A 27668-nucleotide genomic window follows, 5' to 3' on the forward strand; every position below is an offset into this window, starting at 1 on the left:
TCGTTCAATTTATATGCGAACGCGATCGCCGGGAGTCACCATAGTAGATCAACAGGGAATAGGAAATGACTACAACGAAAAACCACGCGATCGCAATATTCCGACGAACAATACTTACTCATAGGACGAGCATACACAAACAAACCTACGGAAACAGTAAAATGAAATGAAATGATAGTGTGGCACTGATGGCCGGGAGGCCCCATCCGGGGAAGTTCGGCCGCTGGGTGATGACGGCACACTGGCGCGTCGGTGGTGATGAAATGATGAGGACAGCACAACGCTCAATCCGCGTGCGTAGAAAACCTCCAACCCGGCCGGTAATCAAGCAGTGTTCCCATATTGATATCGTACAGGCAATGAAATATGGAGCAGTCAAAATGCATTTTTAGTTTAATTTTGTCTGTTGTGAATATTATGACTTCTGTTAATTATTTCTGATTAGATGTGTTTGATTACTACAGTGAATGAAGGTGTAAATGAAAAGCAATATGAGAATATTGGCATGTCTATTAACTGAGTATACGGTAGTGGAAAATTGTGTCTGTAGAGTCTAGAAAGGATCTGGAGCTCAGCTATCATCACGATTGGACAGGTTTACTTGGAGCTCTGAAAAGACGTTTTAATTCTCGGAATTAAGACCTTAAAAAGATAGAGGGAAGTTGTAAAGTATTTACGGACGAACAACAATGACGAAAGTGTGAATTCCGGATTTTCTGTGTGAACTGTGACTTTTTTGTACAACTTAAATCCGCATGGCATACTGGGAAAAACGTGACCCAGACCTGAGCGTTCGAAATGACCGAGTTCTGAAATACTAAGCGAGAATTCTGTTTCACAGGAAACCTATTTGCTAATTATCCTATGACAGGTTAAGGCACATAATACAAGTTGGCTACTGAAAGTGACCGTAATTACGTGTGAATGTTGTAATTGTAACATTCAATTAGATCGGATTTGGCAGTTAATTTGTATCCGAGAAGCGACAATATAAACGAATTTTATTCTACAACTTGCTCTCATTTAATAGCTAGTAAAAACCTGGAGTTCGAAAAGCATTATATATACCCTTTAGGTATGATTAATGCAGATAGTTTATGCTATAGCTTCTCTAGCCGAGGAACATCATTCGTTTTCTAACAGCAGAGAAAGATCAACGAAAGGTGAGTGGAATATTTTTCAGTGGGCGAACAAACCGGCGACGCGCCGCCACAAGAAGAATGCCTTACAAAGAATGAAAAACAAAACTGAACACCTCATTCATCGATACGCACAAGTACAGCCCTGCAGGGCGTATGCAATTAACAGCGTATGCTGGAGCAAAAGGTATGTTCCAACTCATCCCACAGGGACTGCATCGGGTTCAGGGCGGGACTCTCGTCAAGTCAGGAATGTTATTGCCTACACGCTATTACTTCACAGGTGCTGATTTATTACAAAATAATATGTTCTCAATAGTTTGCTCATTTGCTTACTGCATTCTGTAGGTCGTTCATAACAGCGAAGAGCTTGCAGATCAAGAGCTGTGTTTCACAGTAAAAAAGATGAACAAGTGCTCATAATTCTTAAGGTAAACATTTTAGGGTCCATGTTTACTGCACATGTTTCCTTTTTTTGGTATATACTTACGTCTCTTAAAATTTGGAATAACTTTTTTAACACCGTATATATTTTACACATATACTGGTAGGAAACCTCTTACAAGCTCTGAATGACATGCTGTGAGTTTTTTCGAAGTTTAGTGACTACGAATCGTCTAGGTACGATTTATTACGGTTCATGAAGGACGTCTTTTGACGTGTAATGTATATGCCCATGGAAATAATGTAATGACATACCTTTTCATAAAATGTTTTGTGTATGGAGCTGGGGCTATACACAGCCAGATATACACTGACGGAAAAAAATTGCAACGCCAAGAAGTTGTGCGACATAAACGAAAGTTGATAGGCGTATTATTATTACATCTGAAAGAGCCACTATGAAGATGCAAATACGGTTTGCTTTAAATATAGGCTGCAACGGTCGTTAGCGTTAGTTACGTTTGAGACTGGACGTGGACAGTTGATGATGTTAGTCAAGAATGTCTTTAAGGCGACAAAGAAGCCGTATCAACACCTCACTGGTGAGGACTACGAGAAGCTGGATGTTCCTTTTGCGATATTGCAGAAAGACTTGGCAGGAATTTAGCCACTGTACCTGACTGCCGGCAGCGGTGATCATGAGAATGTACGGTCGCAAGTAGACTGGGCTCCGGAAGGCCACGTTGCACAACCGAGAGGGAAGACCATCGTGTTCGGTGTGTGGCTCTGGCGTATCGTACTGCATCTGCAGCAGCAATTGGCACCATAGTGACACAATGAACTGTCACAAATCGGTTACTTCAAGGACAGGACCGAGCCAGACACTCTGTAGTGTGCATTCCACTGACCCCAAAGCACTGATTTTGGTGACTCCGGTGGTGTCAACCGAGAGCTCGTTGGAAGTCAGGCTGTTGAGTCTGATAAAAGCTTGATCTGCCGCGTTGCCAGCGATCGCCGTGTGTTGGTTAGTAGGAGGCCAGTTGAGAGCATGAAAAATCTGCCTGCGTGCTAGACACACTGGAGCAACAACTGGTATTATGGTCTGGAGTGTGATTTCTTATGACAACAGGAGCACTTTCGTGGTTATTCCACACACGCTGACTACAAATTTGTACGACAGTTTGGTGATGGGACCTGTTGTGCTGCCATTCATGAACAGCATTCGAGTGGCTGTTTTCCAATAGCGTAACGCCCGCCTACATATCACTGTTGTAATCCAACATGCTCCACCAAGTGTCGAAATATTACCTTGGCCTGCTCGATCACCATATGGGCACAGATAGGACATCATCGGACGAAAACTCCATCATCATCCACAAAGAGCACTAACCGTCTCTGCATTGAACGACCAGTGCAACTGGCATGTAACTTCATACCACAAATTGACGTCCGATACCTGTACAACACAACACATGCACGTCTGCATGCTTGCTTTCAACATTCTGGCGGTTATCCGATTATCAGTGTACCAGCATTTCACACTCGTAATGACTTATCTAGCGCTTACATTAACCAGTGATCTCGAAATGTTAATCACTTACATATGCTACCTAGACAAACGTATTCCCGCAATTTCAATACTTTACATTCTTTGATGTCATAATTTTTTTTCCATCAGTGTATCTTCAACGAGGGGCGTTTGAAAAGTCCGTGCAAAAATAAAAACTACTTACGTGTTTGGGGAGACATAGTCTCCTTTTACACTTATACACTTCCTACAACGCTGTTCTAATTTGCTGATCACTTCCGAACGATAGGAATTGTCCAAGTCTGCAAAACAACTATTAGTTGCTGCAATCATCTCCTAGTTTGAATAAAATCTTTGTCCCGCCAGGCATTTCTTCAAATTGGGGAACAAATAGTAGTCCGAGGGAGCCAAGTCTGGAGCACAGGGGGGATGTGAAACGAGTTGGAGTCCTACTTCCATTAGTTTTGCGACCACAACTGCTGAGGTGTGTGCTGGTGCATTGTCGTTATGGAAAAGGACTTTTTTGCGGTCCAGTCGCCGGCGTTTTTCTTGCAGCTCAGTTTTCAAACGGTCCAATAACGATGAATAATATACACCTGTAATAGTTTTAGCCTTTTCCAGATAGTCGATGAGGATTATCGCTTGCGAATCCCAAAAGACAGTCGCCATAATCTTTCTGGCCGAAGGAATGGTCTTCGCCTTTTTTGGTGCAGATTCTCCCTTGGTAACCCATTGTTTAGATTGTTGTTTGGTCTCAGGAGTACAGTAATGTATCCATGTTTCATCCACAGTGACGAAACGAAGGTTAAAGTCATGCGGATTCTTCCTGAACAGCTACTAACCATCCTTGCAACACTTGACACGATTCCGTTTTTGGTCAAGCGGAACCCATCTTACGGTTAGCTTTCTCATGTTCAAATGTTTGTGCAAAAGATTATTACCCGTGCATTCGAGATGCTCACAGCACTAGCACCTCAACTCTTCTGTCATACATCACCATATCATAGATTTTATCAATGATTTCTGGAGTCGTAACCTCCACAGCGCGTCCAGAGCGTTCAGCATCACTTGTGCCCATATAACCACTCCGAAAATTTTGAAACCACTTATAAACTGTTCTAATCGAAGGTGCAGAGTCACTGTAATGTTAATCTAGCTTCTCTTTAGTCTCCTGAGGGGTTTTGCCTTTCATAAAGCAATGTTTAATCGCCACACGAAGTTCTTTTTTGTCCGTTTTTTGACTACCTTGATTCACACGAATGCTAAATACAAAGAAATACACCAATACGGCTGAAACTTGGTGTGCGTTCTTTCCAAACGTCTATCTAAACATGACCTCGATACGCGCCGGTGGTGGCATCTCTCGGACTTTGAACGGACCTTTCAAACGCCCCTCGTATATGACGGTAGCCCTATACACAGGCAGATATATGTAATGTGTGACTCCTGGTCACTAAATTTCTGAAGATGTCCCGTGTCTGTCAAGTGAAACGCATCAGTTGCCAGCAGCCATAAAATGCTTAACAACCAATGAAATTCAGTTTAAGACAAGCCTAAAGGATTTATTGTTGGCCAACTCCTTCTACTCCACTGATGAATTTCTCAGTAGAATCAAGCTATTTTTGTATATATAAAAGTACAATCTAACTTCCGCGCCATTTCAGTGCAGTAATGTGTTCATTGTAAATAAGTATTGTAGTAAATGTTGATGGTGTTGGGACAGCAATAAGCCACAAATTTACTTTCAGTTCTTTTATTCAAAGGGTACCGTTACCGGTTTCGAATCGTTGCGATTCATCTTCAGACGGTTTACACGCTTTCCTTATAACATGTGGTGTGTTTTTTTACAGATTAATTGTCCTAAAATATAATACCATCAACATTTGTCTTCAAATAAGAGCCATGGTCTCCAACTATGTCATCATATGACAAAATTGCAGCAAATATTGTAGTAGTTATATTATATGTTTATTACCTTATAAATAAATAAAACATTTTTTTTAAATTTTAAATGCAGTGCATTAATGCGATCTTAGTAAATGAGTGTTCCAAAATGATTCTTTCATACAGTGTTCATTTAAAAAATGAGGATTATTCCACTTGGAACCTGTGGAGGGTACATTAACTTATCTGTTTTAGTTGTAAATATTTGTCATGTATTATTGCTTTTCTGACACGTTCTACATCCTGGAGGACCTCCTCACTACGGATCAATTGGAATGAAAATAAATCTAATCTAATCTAAAGCAAAGAAAATTTGTATGCGAATTGTAATGCTTCAAAATTTTTATTAAAATATTTGTTATGTTTTATACTCAGCATATCAATCCATCCACTATTTAGAATGCTGTGTTGCACAAATTGCTAATTTTTTGTTCTGATGAATGCAGAGAATTTGTTTTGATTGTATTGACATAACTGCAGTGGGGAGAAGTCAGATTATATGGCGTGCGAGTGATTGACCCCACTGAACTCAAGAAGGTATCTTGGGCCTCGAAGCGCCGGTGTCATCACTGCTTTTTCTTCGACTCAGCGTAGGCTGCACGTGTGGCGCGCGGGCGGCGACACCTGCGGACCACAAAGAGGCAAAGGAAGACTGGCGCCAGTGCGCAGACGACGACGAAGGCCGCGACGTCGAGCAGCAGCAGCTGCCACCAGCTGAGGTCGAGCGCCGCGCTGCGCATGTGCGGTGCGCCGCCGTGCCTCAGCACGTACTCCGTCCAGTAGACAGCGCGCTCCAGTGGCGGCTGTGGCTGGTCGCGGAACAACCGTGACAGTTCCGCTGCCCGCTGCCGGTACCTGCAAAGTCACGCCAGCCGCACAGCACCACTACAGACACACTGACTTGGCGCCACAACGGTAACACAAACACACACACACACACAAAAAAAAGAAAAAAAAGGACGCACCACGAAGGAATTATCAGAATGGGACAGAATTGGTAGGTGTCATTTACAACTACAGACAAACAAGTGATTACAGTTTCAGAAAAAATCGGATGATTTATTCCAGGGCAAGTGCTTGGGAAAGTGCTTCACAAATTGAGCACGCCGATAACACGTTAGTCCACCTCTGGATAATATGCAAGCAGTTATTCGGCTTGTCATTGATTGACTCAGTTGTTGGATGTCCTTCCAAGGCATATCGTGCCAAATTCTATCTAACTGAGGCGTTGGGACTTCAAACTTTCGAGCTGATTAGAGGGCTCTACCAATAACACTCCAAATGTTCTCATTTGGGGAGAGATCCGATGACCTTGCCGGTCAGAGTAGGGTTTGACACGAACGAAGACAAGCAGCAGAAAGTCGCTGTGTGCGTGCTGGCATTATGCCTTTCAGACGATGTGGTTCCGTTTGAACCTACCTACGACTGTCTTACTTCGTGGCAAATGCACATTAACTACATCTCTAGCTACCTTCCACGCTACCAGTAGGTGCTGCCCTCTAGAAGCTGCAGCTTGAACTACTTCACATGCTTCAAATCTTAGCAGTTAGACGAGCAAACATAGGAGCCATTTTTGACTGCGGTCCACGACTGTCTGTGTTCTCAAACTGTGACTGAATTTGTTTCTATAAGGCATGTTCAATTATACTCTGCGTATTGCGATAGAAATTAAATTTATGTACTTATTTTCACGATTGTAGTAGTGGTTCCTTTTGAAAGCACTGCGACTCTAAGAGCAAAATGACTAGCTGTGGCCAGTTGTTGTATTTACTCCCCTCCCCCACACGGGTCCTGTATGACCTCATTCCGTTCCCGCACCTCCTCCTTTTCCTCCAACGGATATAGACCCTCTACACCACCCGCAAACTTGATCCCCCTCACCCGCTTATCTCTCCCATCCTCTCCCACCCCCGTCCGCTGCCGCACCTGTATTCCCACATCCCACCTGCTCTCCATCTCTCCACTCTCCATACCCTCGCATAAGGTGCCTTCTGCCAACTCCGCCTCCCTGATGATGCCCGCATCCCCTCCATCTACCCCTCCTACCAACTTTGATCATCCCCTTCCACCCCCTGTGTTTTTTCCCAAGGGCACCCTCTCTCCCTTCTCTCGCTCCTCCCTACCTCCCTCCCTCCTCTCCCCCAGACTTCCCCTCCCCCCCGACCTTCTTTCCTCCCCCTCCCCTCTCGTCTGCCACTGGCATCTACACCCGCCCTTCTCCCTCCTCCCCCACCTTTTCTACCAGGGCAGGTCCCTGGACTCGTACATGACCAGTGAACATTCAATCGCCAGAGATCATTGCCATTGGTTTTTTGTGTGCCATCGTGTTAGTGCCTTAGTGTTTCACCGTCCGTGCTCCTCGTTCACGTGTGTTGTTTCTGTCGTCTATGTTTGTGTATCAGTGCTGAACGTTTTTTTTTTATTTCGTTACGCCTGTGAAGGGCTCCATGTGTTTTACTTTGTGTGTCTACTATTCGCTATCCACCAATTTGTTTTTGCTTTTCTATCTCTTCATCTGTATTACTTGTAATGTCTGTGGCCGAAGAGTGGCGTAGTATTGCCGCTGCCGGCCTACCTTGTATAAGGTATAAAATGACAATAAAGGAAAAAAAAGTTGTTGTATTTCCAGTTTCACACGTTGTACTCTCGCAGAATAAATGAAGCCGAAATTCTGGCGTGCCTTTTGAAAGGGTTTACTTCCGATGCCGACTCAGAGATTGAAAACAGCAGTGAAAGTGGAGATGATTAACACAAAATGAACAGTTGCTCAATGACCAAATAAATATTGGAAACCAGACTCTAATAAAATAATTTATGAAATTACATGACATAGAAAAGAGCCCTTTCCATCCTTCACCCTCTCCCACTCTCCCACGCAATCCCCCTCCCTTCCAGTTTAATTTCACTTCTTGCTTCTCACCTTCTCCTCCAACTCACACTTCATCACACTACTAAACACTTATGTCCACTCATCATGGCTTCTCCCTCACCCACCGAAAAGAAATCACCACTGAACTTCACCACTCTTACACAGTACAGAATACACAGCAACAGAATTACACTCATACAATAAACTAAAAAAATGAGTAAAGGTCAAAGACAAACTAATAGCAATGTTATGTTGGCAACACTACTAAACGCAAACCACAATACATACTTAGAAGAATAAAAACAAGCAGAAAACAGTCGTGTGCGGAAAAGTGTGCTGTGTAAAACATAAAAAATGCTTAATTCTACAGAGCATCTAAAAATTAGACTACAACTATCACTGTATAAAGAGGAAAAGCATCAACGATGTGCTAGCAGACGGCATTTCACGATGTCGGCGAGAAATCAAGCGGAAATCACCTTAAGCAAAAATCAACATATTGCTAAATAACTGTTTTTCAATCTTAAGGCAAATCAAAATGTAAATAACTCAATTACAGATCACTGGTGATGCTTTACCTCAAGCAAGCGAGACGCGTCTCGTGGAAACAGAAAACATGCACTTCTTTGTGGCTGCAACGACAGAACGAAAATACCCTCAACAATTGTAAAGCAACTACGGACAACATGGCCACATAAACGTAGAATTGGAGATGATGTGTTAGCTAAAGACAGTGATCTCGATTTGGCGATAGTACGCAGTAACAAATAGTTTTCCAAGCTAATCAGAAATTCCTGGACGTCAAAGCGTATCATGAGCAAAAAAACAATAAATAAATAAGTAAATAAATAAAATGTAAAACTGGTGTACCATATAAAAAATATACAACAGAAGCAAAGCATCTACCAATAGATAGCACCTCAAGGAACTATGTATCCTGAAGCACAAAGAAAGAACGTCACAGAATCAGAGGGATGTGTGTTCTCTGTCAAGTAGCCCTATGCCTACCCGCAGAAAGAAACTGCATTTTATTTTACCACCAAACAGTTACGGTATTTCATACACAGCGGCTGCATTTGAAACCTCCCCATATGTGTTCAGTTAATGTATGTGACACGTGTTTTTCACATTGTTCTGTCTCGACGTACGTCTAATAATCTAATTAAAAAAGAAAATTCAAAAAATCTAATATTTAATATTTCTGGTCTGAAAGGGTTGTCTTGGTGAAATGTAAGCCGAGGAGGGTTGCCATGAAGGCCAACAAAACGGAGTGTAGAATATCGTTGACGTACTGCTGTGCTGTAAGGATACCAAGAAAATGGAGAGAGATTGTCTTGGACATGATACAGGATTTGTGGTGGACATAATGAAAATAAAGGCGTTTCTCGTTGCGGCGGGATCTTCTCGCGAAATTTCAGGCACCAACTTTCTCCTCTGAATCCGAAAATATTTTATTGTTGCCGACCTACATAGAGAGAAACGATCATCATAATAAAATAAAGGAAATCAGAGCTCGCACGGAAAGATATAGGTCTTCGTTTTTCCCGTGAACTGTTCGTGAGTAGAATAATCGAGAATTATTCTGAAGCTGTTTCGAGGAAGCTTCTGCCAGGCATTTAAGTGTGATTTGCAGAGTATCCATGAAGGCGTAGATGTATGCTGACATTGCCACAAGTATAATGTGATTCGTCATTCCAAATCATTCGCTTTCAGTCATCCATTGTCCATGGGAACAGTAGCATGTTGGTACAGAATGCCGCTGACGCCCACAATGCACAGCGACATGCGCAGTGAACAAAGAGTTGTAAGCTGGCTGCGGTGGGAATAAGAGCAGTTGTAAGATCGTTGTGACGTAGCAGGGCGGTCCTCGCTTAGTATTACGAAACAAATTGTAATGTTAAGTCGATTTCAAGTGAATTTGTATAAATAAATCGTGTTTAGTCTTTGTGGTGTTACTGATTTGGGCAGACAGAGATCTTGAGTCATCATAATTAAGATTATTGCTCAACAAAGCTAAGCATTACGGTTGGCTGAAATAGTATCAAATTATCCTAGATTTAACACTGTTCATATTGTACATGAAGAATTATCAATGCAGTTGGGCATTAGAAAGTGTGGCGACGCATTTGTCGGACTACGATTTCATCACTGTCTTCGGCTACATTTGAGAATACAACATAGCAACATCGTGTGTGCATCAGTTATTTGCGACAGTAGTAGTTCGTATCGAACTGGATTCAACATTGTTTAGCACTGATTAGGAAAGAAACTGTGAACATTATTAACAAATTTAAATTATGCATAGGCATCAATTATAATGAACAGTGATTATTGTGAACATTATTACAATGGCTGACACAGAACAAAACGATGGTGACATTATTAATGAGGAAGGACAATTCGACGATTCCGTTAATGTAGAAAAGAGTTGTGAACTCGATCATTCCGCGAGCTGTGTAAGAGAAGATTTGTGATTTAGACACAAAAACGCATAGTTCAGCACCAGCAGAGTTACAAAATGAGAATTAGTTTTCATTTACTGTTGCAGATATTGCAAAAGAGTGAAAAACTTGACCAGCAAATGGAAAAACTTAATCGGGAAACTGAAAAAGCTAATAAATAAATCGAATAAATGACTCAAGAGATGAGGGACAATTGTGTGATGAAACTGATAATGTGTGAGTAGAGCTTACTAATACACTTAGTCAGAAAAAAAGATGAATTCCGAAGACAAGGTAACAAGAAGCGTAATGGACTCCAAATTGAAATTCAAGACACGTAAATGCAGATTTACTAACGATACAAACGAAGTACCGTGACAAATGCAGAAAATTTTAAGACACCGGGCGTTATTAGTGGCAATGTAATTATCTCATCCAGTGATTGTGCTGAAATGGAAATATTGCATGAGGCAGGTGGTGTTGAAGTGATTTCCGAGTCGTCAAAAGTGGACAAACTTCCAAAGGAAAACACTGAAAATTCGTGAAAACTGTGATGTTTGGCATATTGTGTGTGAGTTGTGTAAAGATACGGTAGTGTGGGACAGACTGTCAGTATTTTGTTATCAATTGCGACTGAGGTGGTGGAAGAGGTTCGTGTTCGAATAATGCAAAAAGTTTAAACACATACTACATACGTTTGATGTCTGTCCTGTCGAACACGTCCGCAACTGGGCATTGAAATAATTCAATAGCGAAAGTTGAAAAATTGTGCCAGGCAGAGATTCGAACCCAGATTTCCACTTTATGCGAATGCTCACCTTAACTGCTTTTTTTTTTACCACAACAAAAATAAATGTATCTAGCACCGCATCGTGCTCTGAGAAAAAGAAAACAATCTCTCGGCACGTTCCTATATCGAGGTAATGCATTTGGGGAAAACGAAAAAAAAAAAAGTGCTTCATACAGGATGCAGAAGGGTGTGTCGCTACTCTCCTTACGCTTCATCATCCAGGTACGTCTTCACGTATATCATGTTATTCCACCGAGAATCGAACTTAGTCCTGTCAGCTCACTCAGTGGGTGTCTTCTCCTACCTGTTGATGATCCAGCTGCGTGGAGGGTCGCGTAGGGCACTCCCTAAGTAATTAGAAAAATACTGTCTGTATTTTGGGTTCCGTACGATCTTGCAATGACGTTCTTGTAGGTAGTTCCAAAAGTCGAATACATCTTTAGGTCCATCGTGAAATAAGTAGTGTACCGCATGCGCACGGATCCACGTGACAGCGTTGGTCTTGGCGCCCGGGAAATACTGTTGATCCGGAAATAGTAGGAACCGAGGTGTAATGTGTTCCGGAGTCACTCGTAGAAAATACGACAAAATTTGTCGCACCAAGCGCCATACGTCTTCTGCCGCGCCACATGTGAGACGGTGTTCATCCGTGTCTGGTATTCCGCAGTGCACGCAGAGAGGCGATTCCGCCATGTTTATCTTGTGGAGGCGCGATCGGGTGATCTGTTTACCATTGACTGTGATGTACCATGTGGAGCGGACGGCTGTGTCCAGTGGAACCGTGTGAATCGTCTTCCACACCACCTTCCAATTAACCTGAGGGCTTTTGGTCTCCACGATGTTTGGTGGGCGCCTCTGCTGTAGGACATGATATGTATCCCGCGCCGACGCCTGTTTCGTCGGTGGTACTGCGATACGGACATAGCTGTGTTCAATGTAAAAGTTCCCGAAGTAGTAGAAGGGTGGGGGTATGTCTTGCGTCGTCAGTGGGGGCATAAGGGAGGGCGGAGCTAAGGACTCCAACAGCAAACCTGTCAAACTTTCCGGGTGGTGGCGCCACAGCTTCACGTGTGAGCTGACATACAGGGCCACAGCTCTGTCGTGGACATGGACTAGACCAAGACCTCCCCTTTCTGGGGGAAGGGTCAGTGACTCATAACTGACTTTGAAGAGCATGCCTGTACTGACGTAGGCTCCGAATGCCGCTAATAGACGTCGAGCCATCAGTAACGGTATTGGAAGAACGCGCTATGTGTGGAAGGCGCGATGCGAGGTAAACATTGACGAAGTGTGTCCTTTGTAGAATGTCGAGGGTCCGCAGACGAAGGTTGAAGATCTGGACCCGAATTTGTTGTAATAAGCGGCGGTAGTTAAGAGCCGCAGTGCGCCGTATGTCGTCGTGAAACTCTATTCCGAGACATTTGATAGTGCCACGAAGCTGTAGGGGTTCGACACACGCTGGGGTCAACCCGTCTCCTATGGCCATGGCGACCGATTTGGCGACGTTGAGACAGCTGCCGGAAGCCACAACGTACGTGGTAATCCATTGTAGTGCTCTGTTGACATCGTCGCGATTGCGGAACACGAGAACCAGGTCGTCTGCATATGCTGTACAGCGAAATGTGACATCACGTAGGGTAAGACCGGTGAGGCGTTGACGGAGGCCACAGAGGAGCGGTTCCAGTGCCAGAGCATATAGTAACGTCGACAAGGGGCAGCCTTGACGCACGGAGCAGAAGATCGGGAGGGACTGCGAGAGAGGCCCGTTAACGAGCACTTTGGAAGTCGCCCCTCGGAGGAGGCGCATCACAACGTCTGTGAATTGCTGTGGGTACTGCATGTGCTGGAGAACGGACGTTAGGTACGCGTGATCCACTCGATCAAAAGCTTGGCTAAAATCTAGTGATGCCAGCGCTCCCTGGATGCGGCGTGCCCTGGCTAGGGCTATTAAGTCACGGTATCGACACAGTGCTGTGTGGACGTTGTTGATACCCCCTAGGGAAGTCTGATCTGGCGAGATGACGTAAGGTAGGGTCGGTCGTAGACGGTTTGCTAATAGTCTGGTGAATATCTTCATGTCGCAGTTGACGAGTGTTAGCGGGCGGTAATCTTGTATTCGAGCCCCACCTTTAGGTTTGTGAACCGGTGTAATTATTCCTTCTACGAAGGTCGCAGGGAGCGGCACCGCGGGGGACATAAGCTCCTGACAGATGTCTGTTAACTTGGGAGCCAGTAAATACTGGAAAGTTCTATAAAACTCCACAGGGAGCCCGTCGGGGCCAGGAGACTTATTCGCCGCTCCTTTACCGATGGCGTCGATAACTTCGTCTTCCGTAATGTCGTTCAATAATTCAGTTTGTAAATCCTGTGGGACAATGCCGTAAACCAGTTGTGAGACTGCTATCACCGTCGTCGGGTCGGAACATTGAGCAGAATAAAGTCGTGCGTAATGGTCGAAGAAGGCTGCAGCAATATCGCGTTGTGTGGTGTGATGACGGCCGTCCTCTGTGGTGACGGCATGTATCAGCGCCCGTCTTCGCAGTGTACGTTCTCGGATGACGTGGTACATGGTGGGTCGTTCCGTTGCGAGTCTGTCTTGTGTTCGCGCTCGGACGATCGTCCCTTCGAGGTGTCGGCGCATATGGGCTACGATCTGTGCTTTCGCACGCTGAACTGTCAGCTGTCGTTCCGGTGTGGGTGGCAAGGAGGCGCATTCGCGAAGGACGGTGAAATAAAAATCAAGGGTCTGCCGCTTCCAAGCAGCAGTCTCACGACCATACGTAATAAAGGTTCACCGTAGGGCCGGCTTGGCGCAGGTTAACCACCAACTAATCGACGTAGGATACGTTGGGAGGCGGCAGACGCACAAACTTCACGTGTCTTCGATGGCGCGTCGACAATCCGGAGAAGCGAGATGAGCAAGGTTTAATTTCCAGGGATGTCGGCTGCGCCACACCCGTTGGCGACGAAGGGTGACGGCACATATATAGGCCTCGTGATCAGAAAAGACTACTGGCCACACCTCCGCGTCACTCACTGTTGCCGCGAGAGAACGGGAGACGTAAATCCTATCGATGCGACAAGACGAGTGACTCGTGAAATGGGTGTATCCCGGTCTATTTCCTCGGACATGTTCCCATGTATCTACCAGCTGGAGATCGCCGATGAGTGTCCCAAGTTCGGGGCACGGTGAATGGCGTGGCAGCTGATCTTTAGGTGCTTGGGTGCAATTGAAATCGCCCCCTAATATCAAGTCATCGTGCCTGTCCTGAAAAAGCGGTGCTATTCCTTCTGCGAAGAAGAGCGATCGGTCACGACGGCGATTCGTTCCGGAAGGGGCGTACACATTGATAAACCGGACGCCTTGCACCGTTACGACCATTCCTCTAGCGTCGGGGAGATATCGGACTTCGTCCGCCTCGAGGCCCTCTCTGAGGAGAATTGCGACTCCACTGTTAGTTGGCGAGGCGTGGGACACATGAGCCGTATAACCATACATACCCGGGAAATCGGCGACGAAGACTTCTTGGAGAAAGACAATGTCAACGTCTGCTGCATTGAGCATGTCTTGGAGCAGCGACAACTTCGTACGTGTCCGAATGGTGTTAATGTTGATGGTCGTTAAGCGATAGGTCTGTACATCGTCTCCTGCGGTGGGGGCCGCCGTCAGTGTCGCCGTAAAAGGTGGGGCCTGTGATCTGCTGGCCGCGTCCGCGCCGTCATCTGTTGCTACTCGGGAGGGGCCGAGGTGTGGGAGGAGAGAACTCTCTCCTCGTCCACCACAGGGGGCGTAGAATCGTCTTCAATGTCATCCGCCCAAGATCCGTAAGTTAACGGTGGCTGCGGTAGAACACTTGTGGGCTGAGTGACTAAGGGTGAATCCGCAGTTATTTCCGGTTGTGTACCAACGGCGGGCGCTGTGCTGGCCATCCGTTTGTCCGAGAGAGCGGAATCGGGTTTGTCAAAATCAGACAAAGTGTCAGGTGAGGGCGATCTCGTGTCATCCATTTTCCTCGTCGTTTCGTCGGCCGTTCGGTCGTCAACTGGAGAAGACGTCCGCTGGAGGCAATCGTCTGAGGGTGTGCGACGTCGCTTTTTATGTTTTCTCGGTGACCTTTGTTTGCGGACGTGGGTTTCTGTGTCCGAAAGAGTTTGTGGTTCCCGTATAGCATCCCCCGCAGGTATAAAGGCAGAGGTCGGTACAACCATAGCGTCGAGTTCCATTCTCTCGTCCGAATCTTCATGTGGAGTCGATGGGCGGCGTTCTTCAACCTCTGCAGACACCATAATGGGGTTGGTCAATCCAGGACCGGCGACAGGTGCGCATTCTAACGCTCCCTGTCTGCCGGGGGGGTTGTCGTCTGTCATGACGTCGATCGAGTCACCTCTGCGTAATTGAGGGGGAGGGCCGTGAGCGTAGGAGGTGGTGTCGTGTCATGCAATGGAAGTTGTGTAACCCGGCGTTGAATACACGCCGAGCGCACATGACCCTCCTGGCCGCAACCAGAACAAAAAAAAAAAAAAAGGTTCAAATGGCTCTGAGCACTATGGGACTTAACATCTTAGGTCATAAGTCTCCTAGAACTTAGAACTACTTAAACCTAACTAAGCTAAGGACATCACAGACATCCATGCCCGAGGCAGGATTCGAACTTGCGACCGTAGCAGTCCCGCGGTTCCGGACTGCAGCGCCTAGAACCGCACGACCACCGCGGCCGGCGCAAACAGAACAAGTACGAGGTTGTCCGTCGTACATTACTATTGCTCGACAGCCACCGATGACTAAGTAGGACGGCACATGTTTCTTTAATTCAATTTTTACTTGTCGGACGCCGTTGAGGACCTGGTACGTCTCGAAGGTGTTCCATTTTTCGGCCACGTGGCTAATTACCGTCCCATAAGGGCGGAAAGCTGAGGTAACGACGTCCGGTGGTACTTCGAAAGGGAGTTCGAAGACTCTTAGTGTGCGTAATCCTAGTCCAGCATGGTCAACAGTAACCTCTCCGATGTGACCATCGGAGTGTTTGAACTTGAGAGTGTTCGCGCATCTGTTCACAACTGCGTGACATAACTCGTCATCGACCATATTGACGTAAACGACGCTACTTGTGATGGATAGGTGGATACCGATGATGTGCTGTGTTGGTATTTGAACTTCGTCACGGATGAATCGTTCGACTTCAAAGGCTCGTGGTCGTGCGTAGTCGGGCTGGAAGCTGAACTTGATGGTAGCTTTTCTGTACGAATGAGCCATGGCGACTCAGTGTTAACGGACGCGAATATTAGCTGCGGCGAGGAAGTAAACAAACTACGCGCGCTCGCGACTCTGCGGACGGGACGTAAACAAGACGTCCTCGCCGCTCACCGGCCGAAAGCAGACTGACTTCAGCTACCCAAGCATGCTTTTCATCCGACACGAATTCTCACCTTACAGAACACCTATTGTCTCGCAGCATTTTCTGCATACTTTATCCGTTCCGTCAAACATCTCTGACAGAACAGACACCACTGTTTTTTGATACAGCAGCTGTAAATATCACTATCTTGAGGAAGGTATCAACTTCAGCTGCAAATAGGCATCGAAATATTTCAATGGCGGAAGTTGAAAATTTGTGCCGGACTGGGACTCGAATCCAGATTTCCCTCTTTACGCGAAAGGTTGTCTCAACTGCTTTGGCAGTTCGAAAACTCTTTCCGTGCGACCCAAATTCTCAACTCATCACACATTTGAAAGTACCATCCTTGTCCATTTACCTCATTTGCTCGCAGGAATCCCTGTACTACGTTATGACCCCATTGTGTATCCGCACTGAGGATATCATAGCATTCAAGTTTACAGATAAATCATATATGTGTGGCGCCTGTTCTGTCTGCGATGTATTTTCTTACCGGTTCGAATACAACACATTGACAATCTAGCCGTTGCGCAATTGTTGTGAACTGCACTTTGCAAGACAATACAATGACAATACAATCGACTCTTCAGCAACCCACTTTCATCAAACATCAAGTGACACTTTCAGTGCAGTGCTTCAACAGCAGACAATATTGTCAAACAATGGGGTACTACAAACGATTTATTTTGTGACGTCCTTGCCACTTCCGCTTCGCACGAAAATCTGGCACATACTGAGCCACAACTGTCCGACTGGTCTGATTTGTAATTGTTCTTTCAGACTGACGTTTCTTCCGTGCCGCGTGCAAAATTGTTCGATCCAGTGCTAGTGCTGCCGGATGAACAGTCTTCAGAAAGTCGTATCGGGCTCCCAACTGTGCTTCGAACAGATATGGAACATTCGTCTGTCGTACCCCTAAGGATGTCGTGCTGGTAGCTGGCACGACTACCCATTGATGTCGCCTGCACAAGCTTTAGCACACATCCTAGACAGCCACTTTTTGGCCTGGACCAACCCACTGTCTGGTTCGCTATAGTCAAAAGCAACCTCGCCACATATGACGTCACTAGTGACGATGCTAAACTTGTTACGCTGTTCAATCTCTCAGGAGAGCACGCTTTGTGGTAAGTGACATTATCCTTGCACGTCTTGCAGATAACAAGTACACTACAGCAAAATCGTCTCTTCTGCAATCCCTCTCACGGATGCCGGTAGAACAACTATAGCAAGTGATTTATAACGAACATCTGGGAAACGGGCACCCTTGCAGACAGAACTCAATACGTTCCTCTTAAAGGAAATCGACAGATGTAAAAGTAACTTCCGGAATACCCCAAGGAGTGTGATAAAAACTGTTACTATTTACAATGTACATAAATGATTGGTAGGAAGGATAAGCAGTTCTTGAAGAATGTTTGCAGATAATGTGATTCTCTATAAGAAAGTAGGAATGCAACGATACAGATTTGCAGAATCACCAGCGGAGGATTGATGAATGGTGCAAGCTTTGGCAATTGACCCGCAATGTAAATAAATGTAATATATTCCGCGTGCATAGGAAACGAAATCCATTACTGCACAATTACACTGTTGATGGCAAATTGCTGGAAACAGCATAATACAGGGTGTTTCAAAAATGTCCGGTATATTTGAAACGGCAATACAAACTAAACGAGCAGCGATATAAATACACCGTTTGTTGCAATATGCTTGGGACAACAGTACATTTTCAGGCAGACAAACTTTCGAAATTACAGTAGTTACAATTGTCAACAACAGATGGCGCTGCGGTCTGGGAAACTCTATAGTACGATATTTTCCACATATCCACCATGCCTAGCAATAATATGGCGTAGTCTCTGAATGAAATTACCCGAAACCTTTGACAACGTGTCTGGCGGAATGGCTTCACATGCAGATGAGATGTACTGCTTCAGCTGTTCAATTGTTTCTGGATTCTGGCGGTACACCTGGTCTTTCAAGTGTCCCCACAGAAAGAAGTCACAGGGGTTCATGTCTGGCGAATAGGGAGGCTGTAACCTCCCCCTCACTTATCGACCTTAATGACAGTGAAAAATTAAACCGCGTGTACCTAATGGAAATTTGGGAAAGCAATCGTCACCGAAGTTCATCTGTCGGTAAAGAGGGAGGAAAGGGTTACATCTAAATGAAAGGAAAAATGCAAATGAAACTGGTGGAAATTAATTTTGAAAAGGGGTAAAGTTAATAAAGAGAGTAAATGTGCGGCCGTTACGTTAACAATTAACTAGCGGTAATTAGATATTTGAGATTTGGGGGAAATCACGGTCGCCAGTCCTAAGGACAATTACTATAGTAACTGAAAAAGAAAGGTTATTACACATATAATTAGCACTAGAAGCGTGGCAACTGAAGGTTGACACGTGTGGTGTGAAAACTGAAAGTTTGTCAGAAGTAATGAATTTCGCTACACTCTGACTTAATTTAGCAAAAGAATTAATAAAACCGGAAAATCGAAAGTTAATTTAGTGACTGAAGTTAATAGTGAGCTTTCTTTCTGAAGCACATCGAAATCCAGTAAACTACGGTTAGTCTTGGACTACCTCAACAATCATTTCAAAAGCAACTTGACTCTACGCAATTTAGAAACAAGAGATTTAACTTTGAACTTGAATTAAATGATTCTGAACAGTTAACAATAGTAAAATTTAGTACGTACCAAGCTGAGCTGCAGTCACAGGTAAGCTAAAATATGCTAACAAAACTCGCACTCTTAATTTGTGCTCGTGTAATCTAAATATTGTAGCCAGCTATGAATACTTTAACTGAACTTTGAAATTAAAGCAGTGAAATCTAATTATATTATTTTAATGCTGGCGTTTGAATTTCAACGACACTCGGGTTCATTTCGGAAAAGGAAGGGACCCTGCTTGGCAATGCAATTGGGACAATGAGCAACAAAGGTTCATGCTAAGTTGCTGTAATTTTGCGAGGCAAATGGAACAATTTGAAAAGCTGAGGTCTGCCATACAGTTCTGAAACTTTACGTGCTTTTAGTCTTCCTTGTTGGTTGATGGAAGGTTTGAAGCCGTCGATCGAGGAGGTGGCGACAGTCACTCATTGTCGGCCGTCGCTGTTGCAGAAGCTGGATGCTGGCGCGCCTTCTTCTCGACACGGTCACCAGGCGAAACGGGCTCTTGATGTGCGCCAGCTAATGCTTCCCGTCCGCGACACCATGTCAGAAACTATCGTCGCAAGTCGAGCGCAATTACATGCTGCTAAACCCCGAAAGCGCGGCAACTCGCGGGAGCGTCACACAACACACCTGCTCCACTCGCTACTCCCGCCAGACTCCCCCTATGATCCGCCCGCGCTCCACGCGGCAGAGTTAACACTACCAAAGATCCTAAACACTTTGATTCTCCACACGTCCTATCGATGTAATCGTTCGATAGCAGTTTTCCCTAGGCAAGACCCAGCGTCAAATACAAATAATATTTACGAAACAAACCAATTATACATCGACATCAAATAATATTTACGAAACAAACCAATTATACATCGACATAAATGCATATATATATATATATATATATATATATATATATATATATATATATATATATATATATATACAAATAGTAAAACAATTACAATATGTAAAGACACAGAAATGTCATATATTCAGGTAACCAAAATAAGGAAAACAAATTATAGTACAATAGATGGAAATGGGAGGATATGCATTTCCGGCGTTATACGTGCCCCACATTGTCTGAGGATGTTCGTGTAACGTAAACAGACTCAGAAAATGTCCCAAAAAAGAAACAGCGGAAATGCATATGCTCAAAACATCAAAAAAATTTAGCATTCGTCTAATTAACCATAAACCAATTTTTAGACAATAATAATTGAGTGGAGACACTCCTAATCTTATTCCACTCTGTCATCTTGCACAAAATAAAACAGGTAGACAACATATTAAAATTCATAGAAAACACAGAAAATGGTTTAGCTATTCCAAAATCATTAAAATTCGTAACACTATAAGAAATGGAATACTATTTGCAAAATTAATTAGAGTACATGGTCATAAAACAGGTAGATCAAAATACGCAAATTAATTATTAATTACATAGAATACACATTTTATATAACCTTTTCATAATTATTATCTCGTAATGAGAGTCCACTTAACGCTAAACAAGAAAATAATATACAGTAGATCGACAAAAACATAAATATTGACAGCAGAATTCTTTCACATCAGCTGTCTGGGAAGAAAAACAACTCCACCTTCGGTACCCGCAAGTACAAAGAATGCCGACAGCGGCACAAGAGCCGACAGCGGCACAAGAGCCGACAGCGGCTCCGCCTCGCCAATATTGTTGCGCCCGCCTGTGCGGCACGCTTGATCTCTCTCGCCCTTGTAACGGCACTTCCAGAACGTCCGTTTCACTGAATTCTTTCGGAAAAACTCACTCCCGAGTAATCTCAAGGAGTCCCTTACTACTATCACAGTGGATAACTCAACACTGTCCATCATCACACGCATGTACTAGCCTGAAACTTAAAACAGCGTCTAAGTACATCGGCAATGACTAGTAAAACACACATTCATGAAATCTTAAAGCTAGTTACTAAAGCATATTTACATTCCTTAATCTACTGTGACTCAGCTGAAAACTTAAAATAGCAGCTTGGATTTTTCAGATGATTACTAATCAGTTACTCTTAAATCATTTAGTCAAAATTAATTTCTTATTAATTACAACCTCTTTAATGTCCTCTTGGTCAGGCAAACGCTTGCCAATCTATCAAATTCTTAAATCTTACACTCTATATTTACATACTGTACAAATTACCCATTCTGTGGTATTAATCAATCCTTGGTTGGTACAATTTCAAGTCTACAATGTTCCGTACACCTAATAGTTTTCCAGAGCTTGGATACTCTAAGCAATAAACATTTGTGTGAGGTATACCAATGACTTTATATGGTCCATTATAAACAAACTTAAATTTAGAGATTTCATGGTCTATCTCGCTCGATTTCTCGTGAGCTTTTACAAGTACTAAGTCTCCGATTGCAAACTTAGCAAAACGCGCTTTAGCGTCATGACGACGTATGCGACCATCGGCTTTTAGCTTCATTACTTCTCGCAAACGATCTTTTTTCACACCAATACTAATGTCAATCCGTGGAGGGAATTTGATTATCTCTTCCAATTCACTTTCTACACTATTGTCAATGCCGAGATTCCTCACATTACAGTAGTTCAAATTCATTCCTACGTCAGTGTCATCCGGCCAGTTAACAATGTGTATAGGCTGGTATTTCCTATGCACACCGTCTCCTGCCTGGCCAAAACTAACTACTATTGTCTTATCTTGTGACGTACATGTCAAAGTTTTGCTTTCGCAATTAATCACTGCACGGTACTTTAATAGCCAATCTAACCCGATAATTACTTCCGCAGTTAAGTCTGGCACGACGACAAACTCTTGTTCAAACCGTGCCCCACATATCTCGAAGTTGACAAAAATCTGTTTTGTGACCGGTTTACTGGCCTTCCCAGTAGCACCGATAATTTTCACTCCTGTTACTGGCATAACTACGATGCCGGGTCTGTCTTTCAGTAACTCAAATATTTTCCCAGATACAGCACTCAGTTCTGCACCGGTGTCAATCAACATGTTTAGTTGTAGGTCGTGCATATTAACGGACACTACTATCTGTCTACACTTGTCCTCGACTGTTTCTTTATTTTCCCACAGTAAATCCTCGTCTATATCCAGGTCATTCCAGAAAAAACCATCCGGCTTTGATCCTAAATCCGGTTTATCTGGCGGCTTTTTCAGCTTCTGTTCACATACAGTTTTAATTTCAACACGTTTGTCCTGAGGCTTAGTCTGTAGCTTCGCCTCCAATACCGAAACCTTTTCCTGTAACTCGTCAACTAGTGAGTGTTGCTTTGCTATCAATTCACTAATTGTCACCTTCGTTGATTCCTCTTTGGTCAGATTGATTTCATCTGCCAATCTACCTTGAGGAATGTGCCCAGTAGTATCTGCAATTACTTCCTCTGGATCTGCGCAACCCACACTGCTACCGTCCGACCGTATAACGTCAGCTATAACCTCATACACGCTGTAATCTACGTGCTTTTCTACCAATCGTGTCCGGCTATCACCAAAATTTTCGTAATCTGTTTCCTTAATACTCTCGCAATGTTTAAACTGGAGGTTTGCGTCGGATGGGTCGGCTACTTCTACCACTATAACTTTCGGTAAAGTCTCCCGGTTAGGGCCAGAACTTTCCGTTACTACTTCAACATCTAACTCCTGCGGGACGAAACACGACGAATCTTGCTCGTGCTCCCCATTAACATCAACTATTTCTAGTAAAGTCTGCCGGTTAGGGCCAGAACTTTCTATCACTTCACAAATACTATCTTCCTGTGGGACGAAACGCGGCAAATCCTGCCCGCGCTCCCCATAAACACTTCTCCCATACAGGCCCCTATAATCTCTCAGTTCGTCATATAAGCGACCGAACTGCCTTAACCAGACCTCATCCCTCTCTGCATCCCCTCGCTCGATGACGGACGTTTTATCCGACATCTGATCTTCTCTCAACACTTGCGAATCATTCTTAAACTCAATCTCCAGTTCCGCTGTGGGTATTACAGCTGCCACTTTACAATCGATTTCCGGAACACTACTTAAATTGTTCTCACTGACAGTGAATGTATTTTCTACTGCCGTGTCTACAGCTGATCTACTACTAGTGGGCGCACTCCTTTCTCCTAACACTGGCACACTCTCCCGCCGTTGATTATCCCATACGGAATTCTCATAACGACTACACCTCGGTTTTCTACTGTTATTGGGCCGCCAAAATTTCTCCACGCCCGGTCGGCCCCTCACCGGCGCGGCTAATGGTTTCCCTTTCTCGTCCCAGCAGATACGCTCCCCGGATGCTGCTGAGGCGGCTGATCACACCCTCTGGCGTTATTACTATTCTGCGAAGCCCGTATCACGCTAATATGATACTGGTTTCCGTCATTCCTGTTATTATTTGCATTGTACCGATTGTCATTACGGCCCGAACCACTATTGTTATTGCTGCCAAGATTGCGGTATGCGTTATTCCCATAGTTATGATTGTTGTGGTTGCTGTGGTACCCGTTGTTGTTACCACGGCCTCTACCAGTATCGCGACTATTGCGCCAATAGTCCTCGTCCTCAACTCTTTCCAGGAAATCATTGATTGTCCTGTAATTGCTTCCTATGTAGCGTTTTGTATCATCTGGAAGCTTCTTGTAGAGTTCCCAGACTATTTCGGATTCCGTTCGGCGATCACGCAAATATTCCAACTTGCGGATCCAGCCCTCACAAAACTCCTTCATCGAGCCGCGCGAATTCGCATCGAAAGGCCTCGATACGACAAATTCGCGCCAGACACTTTGCTGTTTTTGCTCCGACCAGTATTCAGCCAGAAACAAATTTTTGAACTCGTCAAAAGTCAGGTTCGTAATGTTGAGGTTTAAGCCCCAACGCTTGGCATCACCAGCCAACACATCAATAACCGCATTAATTTTTCTCTCATTAGTCCATGATCTGGGTAAAACTCTTTCACAATTTTTAATGAAATCCGTCGCGTGTATACCGCCTTTTTTCAAGGGGTCGAACCGCTCCTCTTTCGTCAGCAATTCCGAACTATGTGCACAGATTGACACATAGCTCTGTTTTTCGTCAAGTTTCTTTTCTAATTCCGACACTCTCGAAATCACTTGGCAAGTGGTTGTCGCAAGCGTTTCCACTTCCCTCTTTTTCTCTTCGCAGGTATTAGCCTGCTTCCTCACTTTGGTATCTACTTCGGCTACTAAAGCCTTTAAAGTTTCCACATTCTGTTGATCCTCTTTTCTCACTAATTGAATTTGTTCCGTCACCTTATTCTCGATGATCGGAGCAACTGCGTCTCCTACACTTTTCTCGATTCTGCTAATTTCGGAATCAAAACGACTATTTATGCTCGCAATTTCCGCCTGAACGCCTATCATTTCCTGTTTAAGATTACCGATTTCGGTATTAATCACAACAATATCTTCTTTGATTTTATCAACTTTTGTGTTAACAACTCCAACATTGTTGTTAACAACATTAATAGCTTTGTTCTGGTCGTATAGCTTTCGTTCAATTTTTTCAAACTGAGCTTCTTGCTTGGCAGCCTGAGCTTCTCCCTTGGCAGCCTGAGCTTCTTGCTTGGCAGCTTGAGCTTCTTGCTTGGCAGCCTGATCTTCTTGCTTGGCAGCCTGAGCTTCTTGCTTGGCAGCCTGAGCTTCTTGCTTGGCAGACAGAGCTTTAATTTCTGCCGATTGACTCTTGATTTCGTTAATCAAAACATTCAATAAATCAGATAAATTCTCGGAAACTACCGGTTTTACTTCAGTAGCGGCTTCCTCTTTAAATGTCCCCCCGCTTTCGTCATCAAGCGATTCATATTTGTTTTTCACTTCCGATTCCGAAACATTTTCTAAAGTTTGGAATTCCATTTCTGCTCTTTGTTGCGTTTCGGCGGTCGCGTCTTTCATGCTAGCCGCCTGCCCCTGAACAATGGGTACCGCGGTGCGCGTTTCCCAGTGTTCGACCGATTGTTTCGTATCCAAGTCTACCAAATTTTGGTAATTGTTGCCTTCACTCATTTTAATAATTTTCAATATAAATGCAAAATCTCAAATCTAATTAGGATTCCTCACACTAATATTCTCGCTGACGTATCGACCATTTCGTAACCAGTACTTTGTTACGAGATTTGCACAATGCAAAATTCGTGTCCAGAACAACCTCAAATTTGAAGATTGTCCTGTCACGGTCGCCACGTGTAACCTCCCCCTCACTTATCGACCTTAATGACAGTGAAAAATTAAACCGCGTGTACCTAATGGAAATTTGGGAAAGCAATCGTCACCGAAGTTAATCTGTCGGTAAAGAGGGAGGAAAGGGTTACATCTAAATGAAAGGAAAAATGCAAATGAAACTGGTGGAAATTAATTTTGAAAAGGGGTAAAGTTAATAAAGAGAGTAAATGTGCGGCCATTACGTTAACAATTAACTAGCGGTAATTAGATATTTGAGATTAGGGGGAAATCACGGTCGCCAGTCCTAAGGACAATTACTATAGTAACTGAAAAAGAAAGGTTATTACACATATAATTAGCACTAGAAGCGTGGCAACTGAAGGTTGACACGTGTGGTGTGAAAACTGAAAGTTTGTCAGAAGTAATGAATTTCGCTACACTCTGACTTAATTTAGCAAAAGAATTAATAAAACCGGAAAATCGAAAGTTAATTTAGTGACTGAAGTTAATAGTGAGCTTTCTTTCTGAAGCACATCGAAATCCAGTAAACTACGGTTAGTCTTGGACTACCTCAACAATCATTTCAAAAGCAACTTGACTCTACGCAATTTAGAAACAAGAGATTTAACTTTGAACTTGAATTAAATGATTCTGAACAGTTAACAATAGTAAAATTTAGTACGTACCAAGCTGAGCTGCAGTCACAGGTAAGCTAAAATATGCTAACAAAACTCGCACTCTTAATTTGTGCTCGTGTAATCTAAATATTGTAGCCAGCTACGAATACTTTAACTGAACTTTGAAATTAAAGCAGTGAAATCTAATTATATTATTTTAATGCTGGCGTTTGAATTTCAACGACACTCGGGTTCATTTCGGAAAAGGAAGGGACCCTGCTTGGCAATGCAATTGGGACAATGAGCAACAAAGGTTCATGCTAAGTTGCTGTAATTTTGCGAGGCAAATGGAACAATTTGAAAAGCTGAGGTCTGCCATACAGTTCTGAAACTTTACGTGCTTTTAGTCTTCCTTGTTGGTTGATGGAAGGTTTGAAGCCGTCGATCGAGGAGGTGGCGACAGTCACTCATTGTCGGCCGTCGCTGTTGCAGAAGCTGGATGTTGGCGCGCCTTCTTCTCAACACGGTCACCAGACGAAACGGGCTCTTGATGTGCGGCAGCTAATGCTTCCCGTCCGCGACACCATGTCAGAAACTATCATCGCAAGTCGAGCGCAATTACATGCTGCCAAACCACGAAAGCGCGGCAACTCGCGGGAGCGTCACACAACACACCTGCTCCACTCGCTACTCCAGCCAGACTCTCTCTCTGCCCGCGCTCCACGCGGCAGAGTTCACACTACCAAAGATCCTACACACTTTGATTCTTCACACGACCTATTGATGTAATCGTTCGATAGCAGTTTTCCCTAGGCAAGACCCAGCGTAAAAATACAAATAATATTTACGAAACAAACCAATTATACATCGACATAAATGCATAAATATATATATATATATACAAATAGTAAAACAATTACAATATATAAAGGCACAGAAATGTCATATATTCAGGTAACAAAATAAGGAAAAAACTTACAGTACAATAGATGGAAATAGGAGGATATGCATTTCCGGCGTTACAAGGCCAATCCCCTCCCCTCATGAACCATGGACCTTGCCGTTGGTGGGGAGGCTTGCGTGCCTCAGCGATACAGATGGCCGTACCGTAGGTGCAACCACAACGGAGGGGTATCTGTTGAGAGGCCAGACAAACATGTGGTTCCTGAAGAGGGGCAGCAGCCTTTTCAGTAGTTGCAGGGGCAACAGTCTGGATGATTGACTGATCTGGCCTTGTAACATTAACCAAAACGGCCTTGCTGTGCTGGTACTGCGAACGGCTGAAAGCAAGGGGAAACTACAGCCGTAATTTTTCCCGAGGACATGCAGCTCTACTGTATGATTAAATGATGATGGCGTCCTCTTGGGTAAAATATTCCGGAGGTAAAATAGTTCCCCATTCGGATCTCCGGGCGGGGACTACTCAAGAGGACGTCGTTATCAGGAGAAAGAAAACTGGCGTTCTACGGATCGGAGCGTGGAATGTCAGATCACTTAATCGCGCAGGTAGGTTAGAAAATTTGAAAAGGGAAATGGATAGGTTAAAGTTAGATATAGTGGGAATTAGTGAAGTTCGGTGGCAGGAGGAACAAGACTTTTGGTCTGGTGATTACAGGGTTATAAATACAAAATCAAATAGGGGTAACGCAGGAGTAGGTTTAATAATGAATAAAAAAATAGGAGTGCGGGTTAGCTACTACAAACAGCATAGTGAACG

General features: G+C 44.0%; 1 protein-coding gene across 1 annotated transcript in view; it reads right to left on the bottom strand.

Moving 5' to 3' along the window:
- Nucleotides 1–4843: 4843 nt before the first annotated feature.
- LOC126245488 (UDP-glucosyltransferase 2-like) overlaps nucleotides 4844–27668 on the bottom strand; it is a 104028-nt gene continuing 81203 nt past the window's right edge. The window contains exon 6 of the mRNA XM_049948319.1: nucleotides 4844–5850. Coding sequence (XP_049804276.1) covers nucleotides 5562–5850 — 289 coding nt within the window. The 3' untranslated portion in view covers nucleotides 4844–5561. The remainder of the gene's footprint in view (nucleotides 5851–27668) is intronic.

Source organism: Schistocerca nitens, chromosome 1, assembly GCF_023898315.1.
Source record: "Schistocerca nitens isolate TAMUIC-IGC-003100 chromosome 1, iqSchNite1.1, whole genome shotgun sequence".
Classification (NCBI taxonomy): Eukaryota; Metazoa; Arthropoda; class Insecta; order Orthoptera; family Acrididae; genus Schistocerca; species Schistocerca nitens.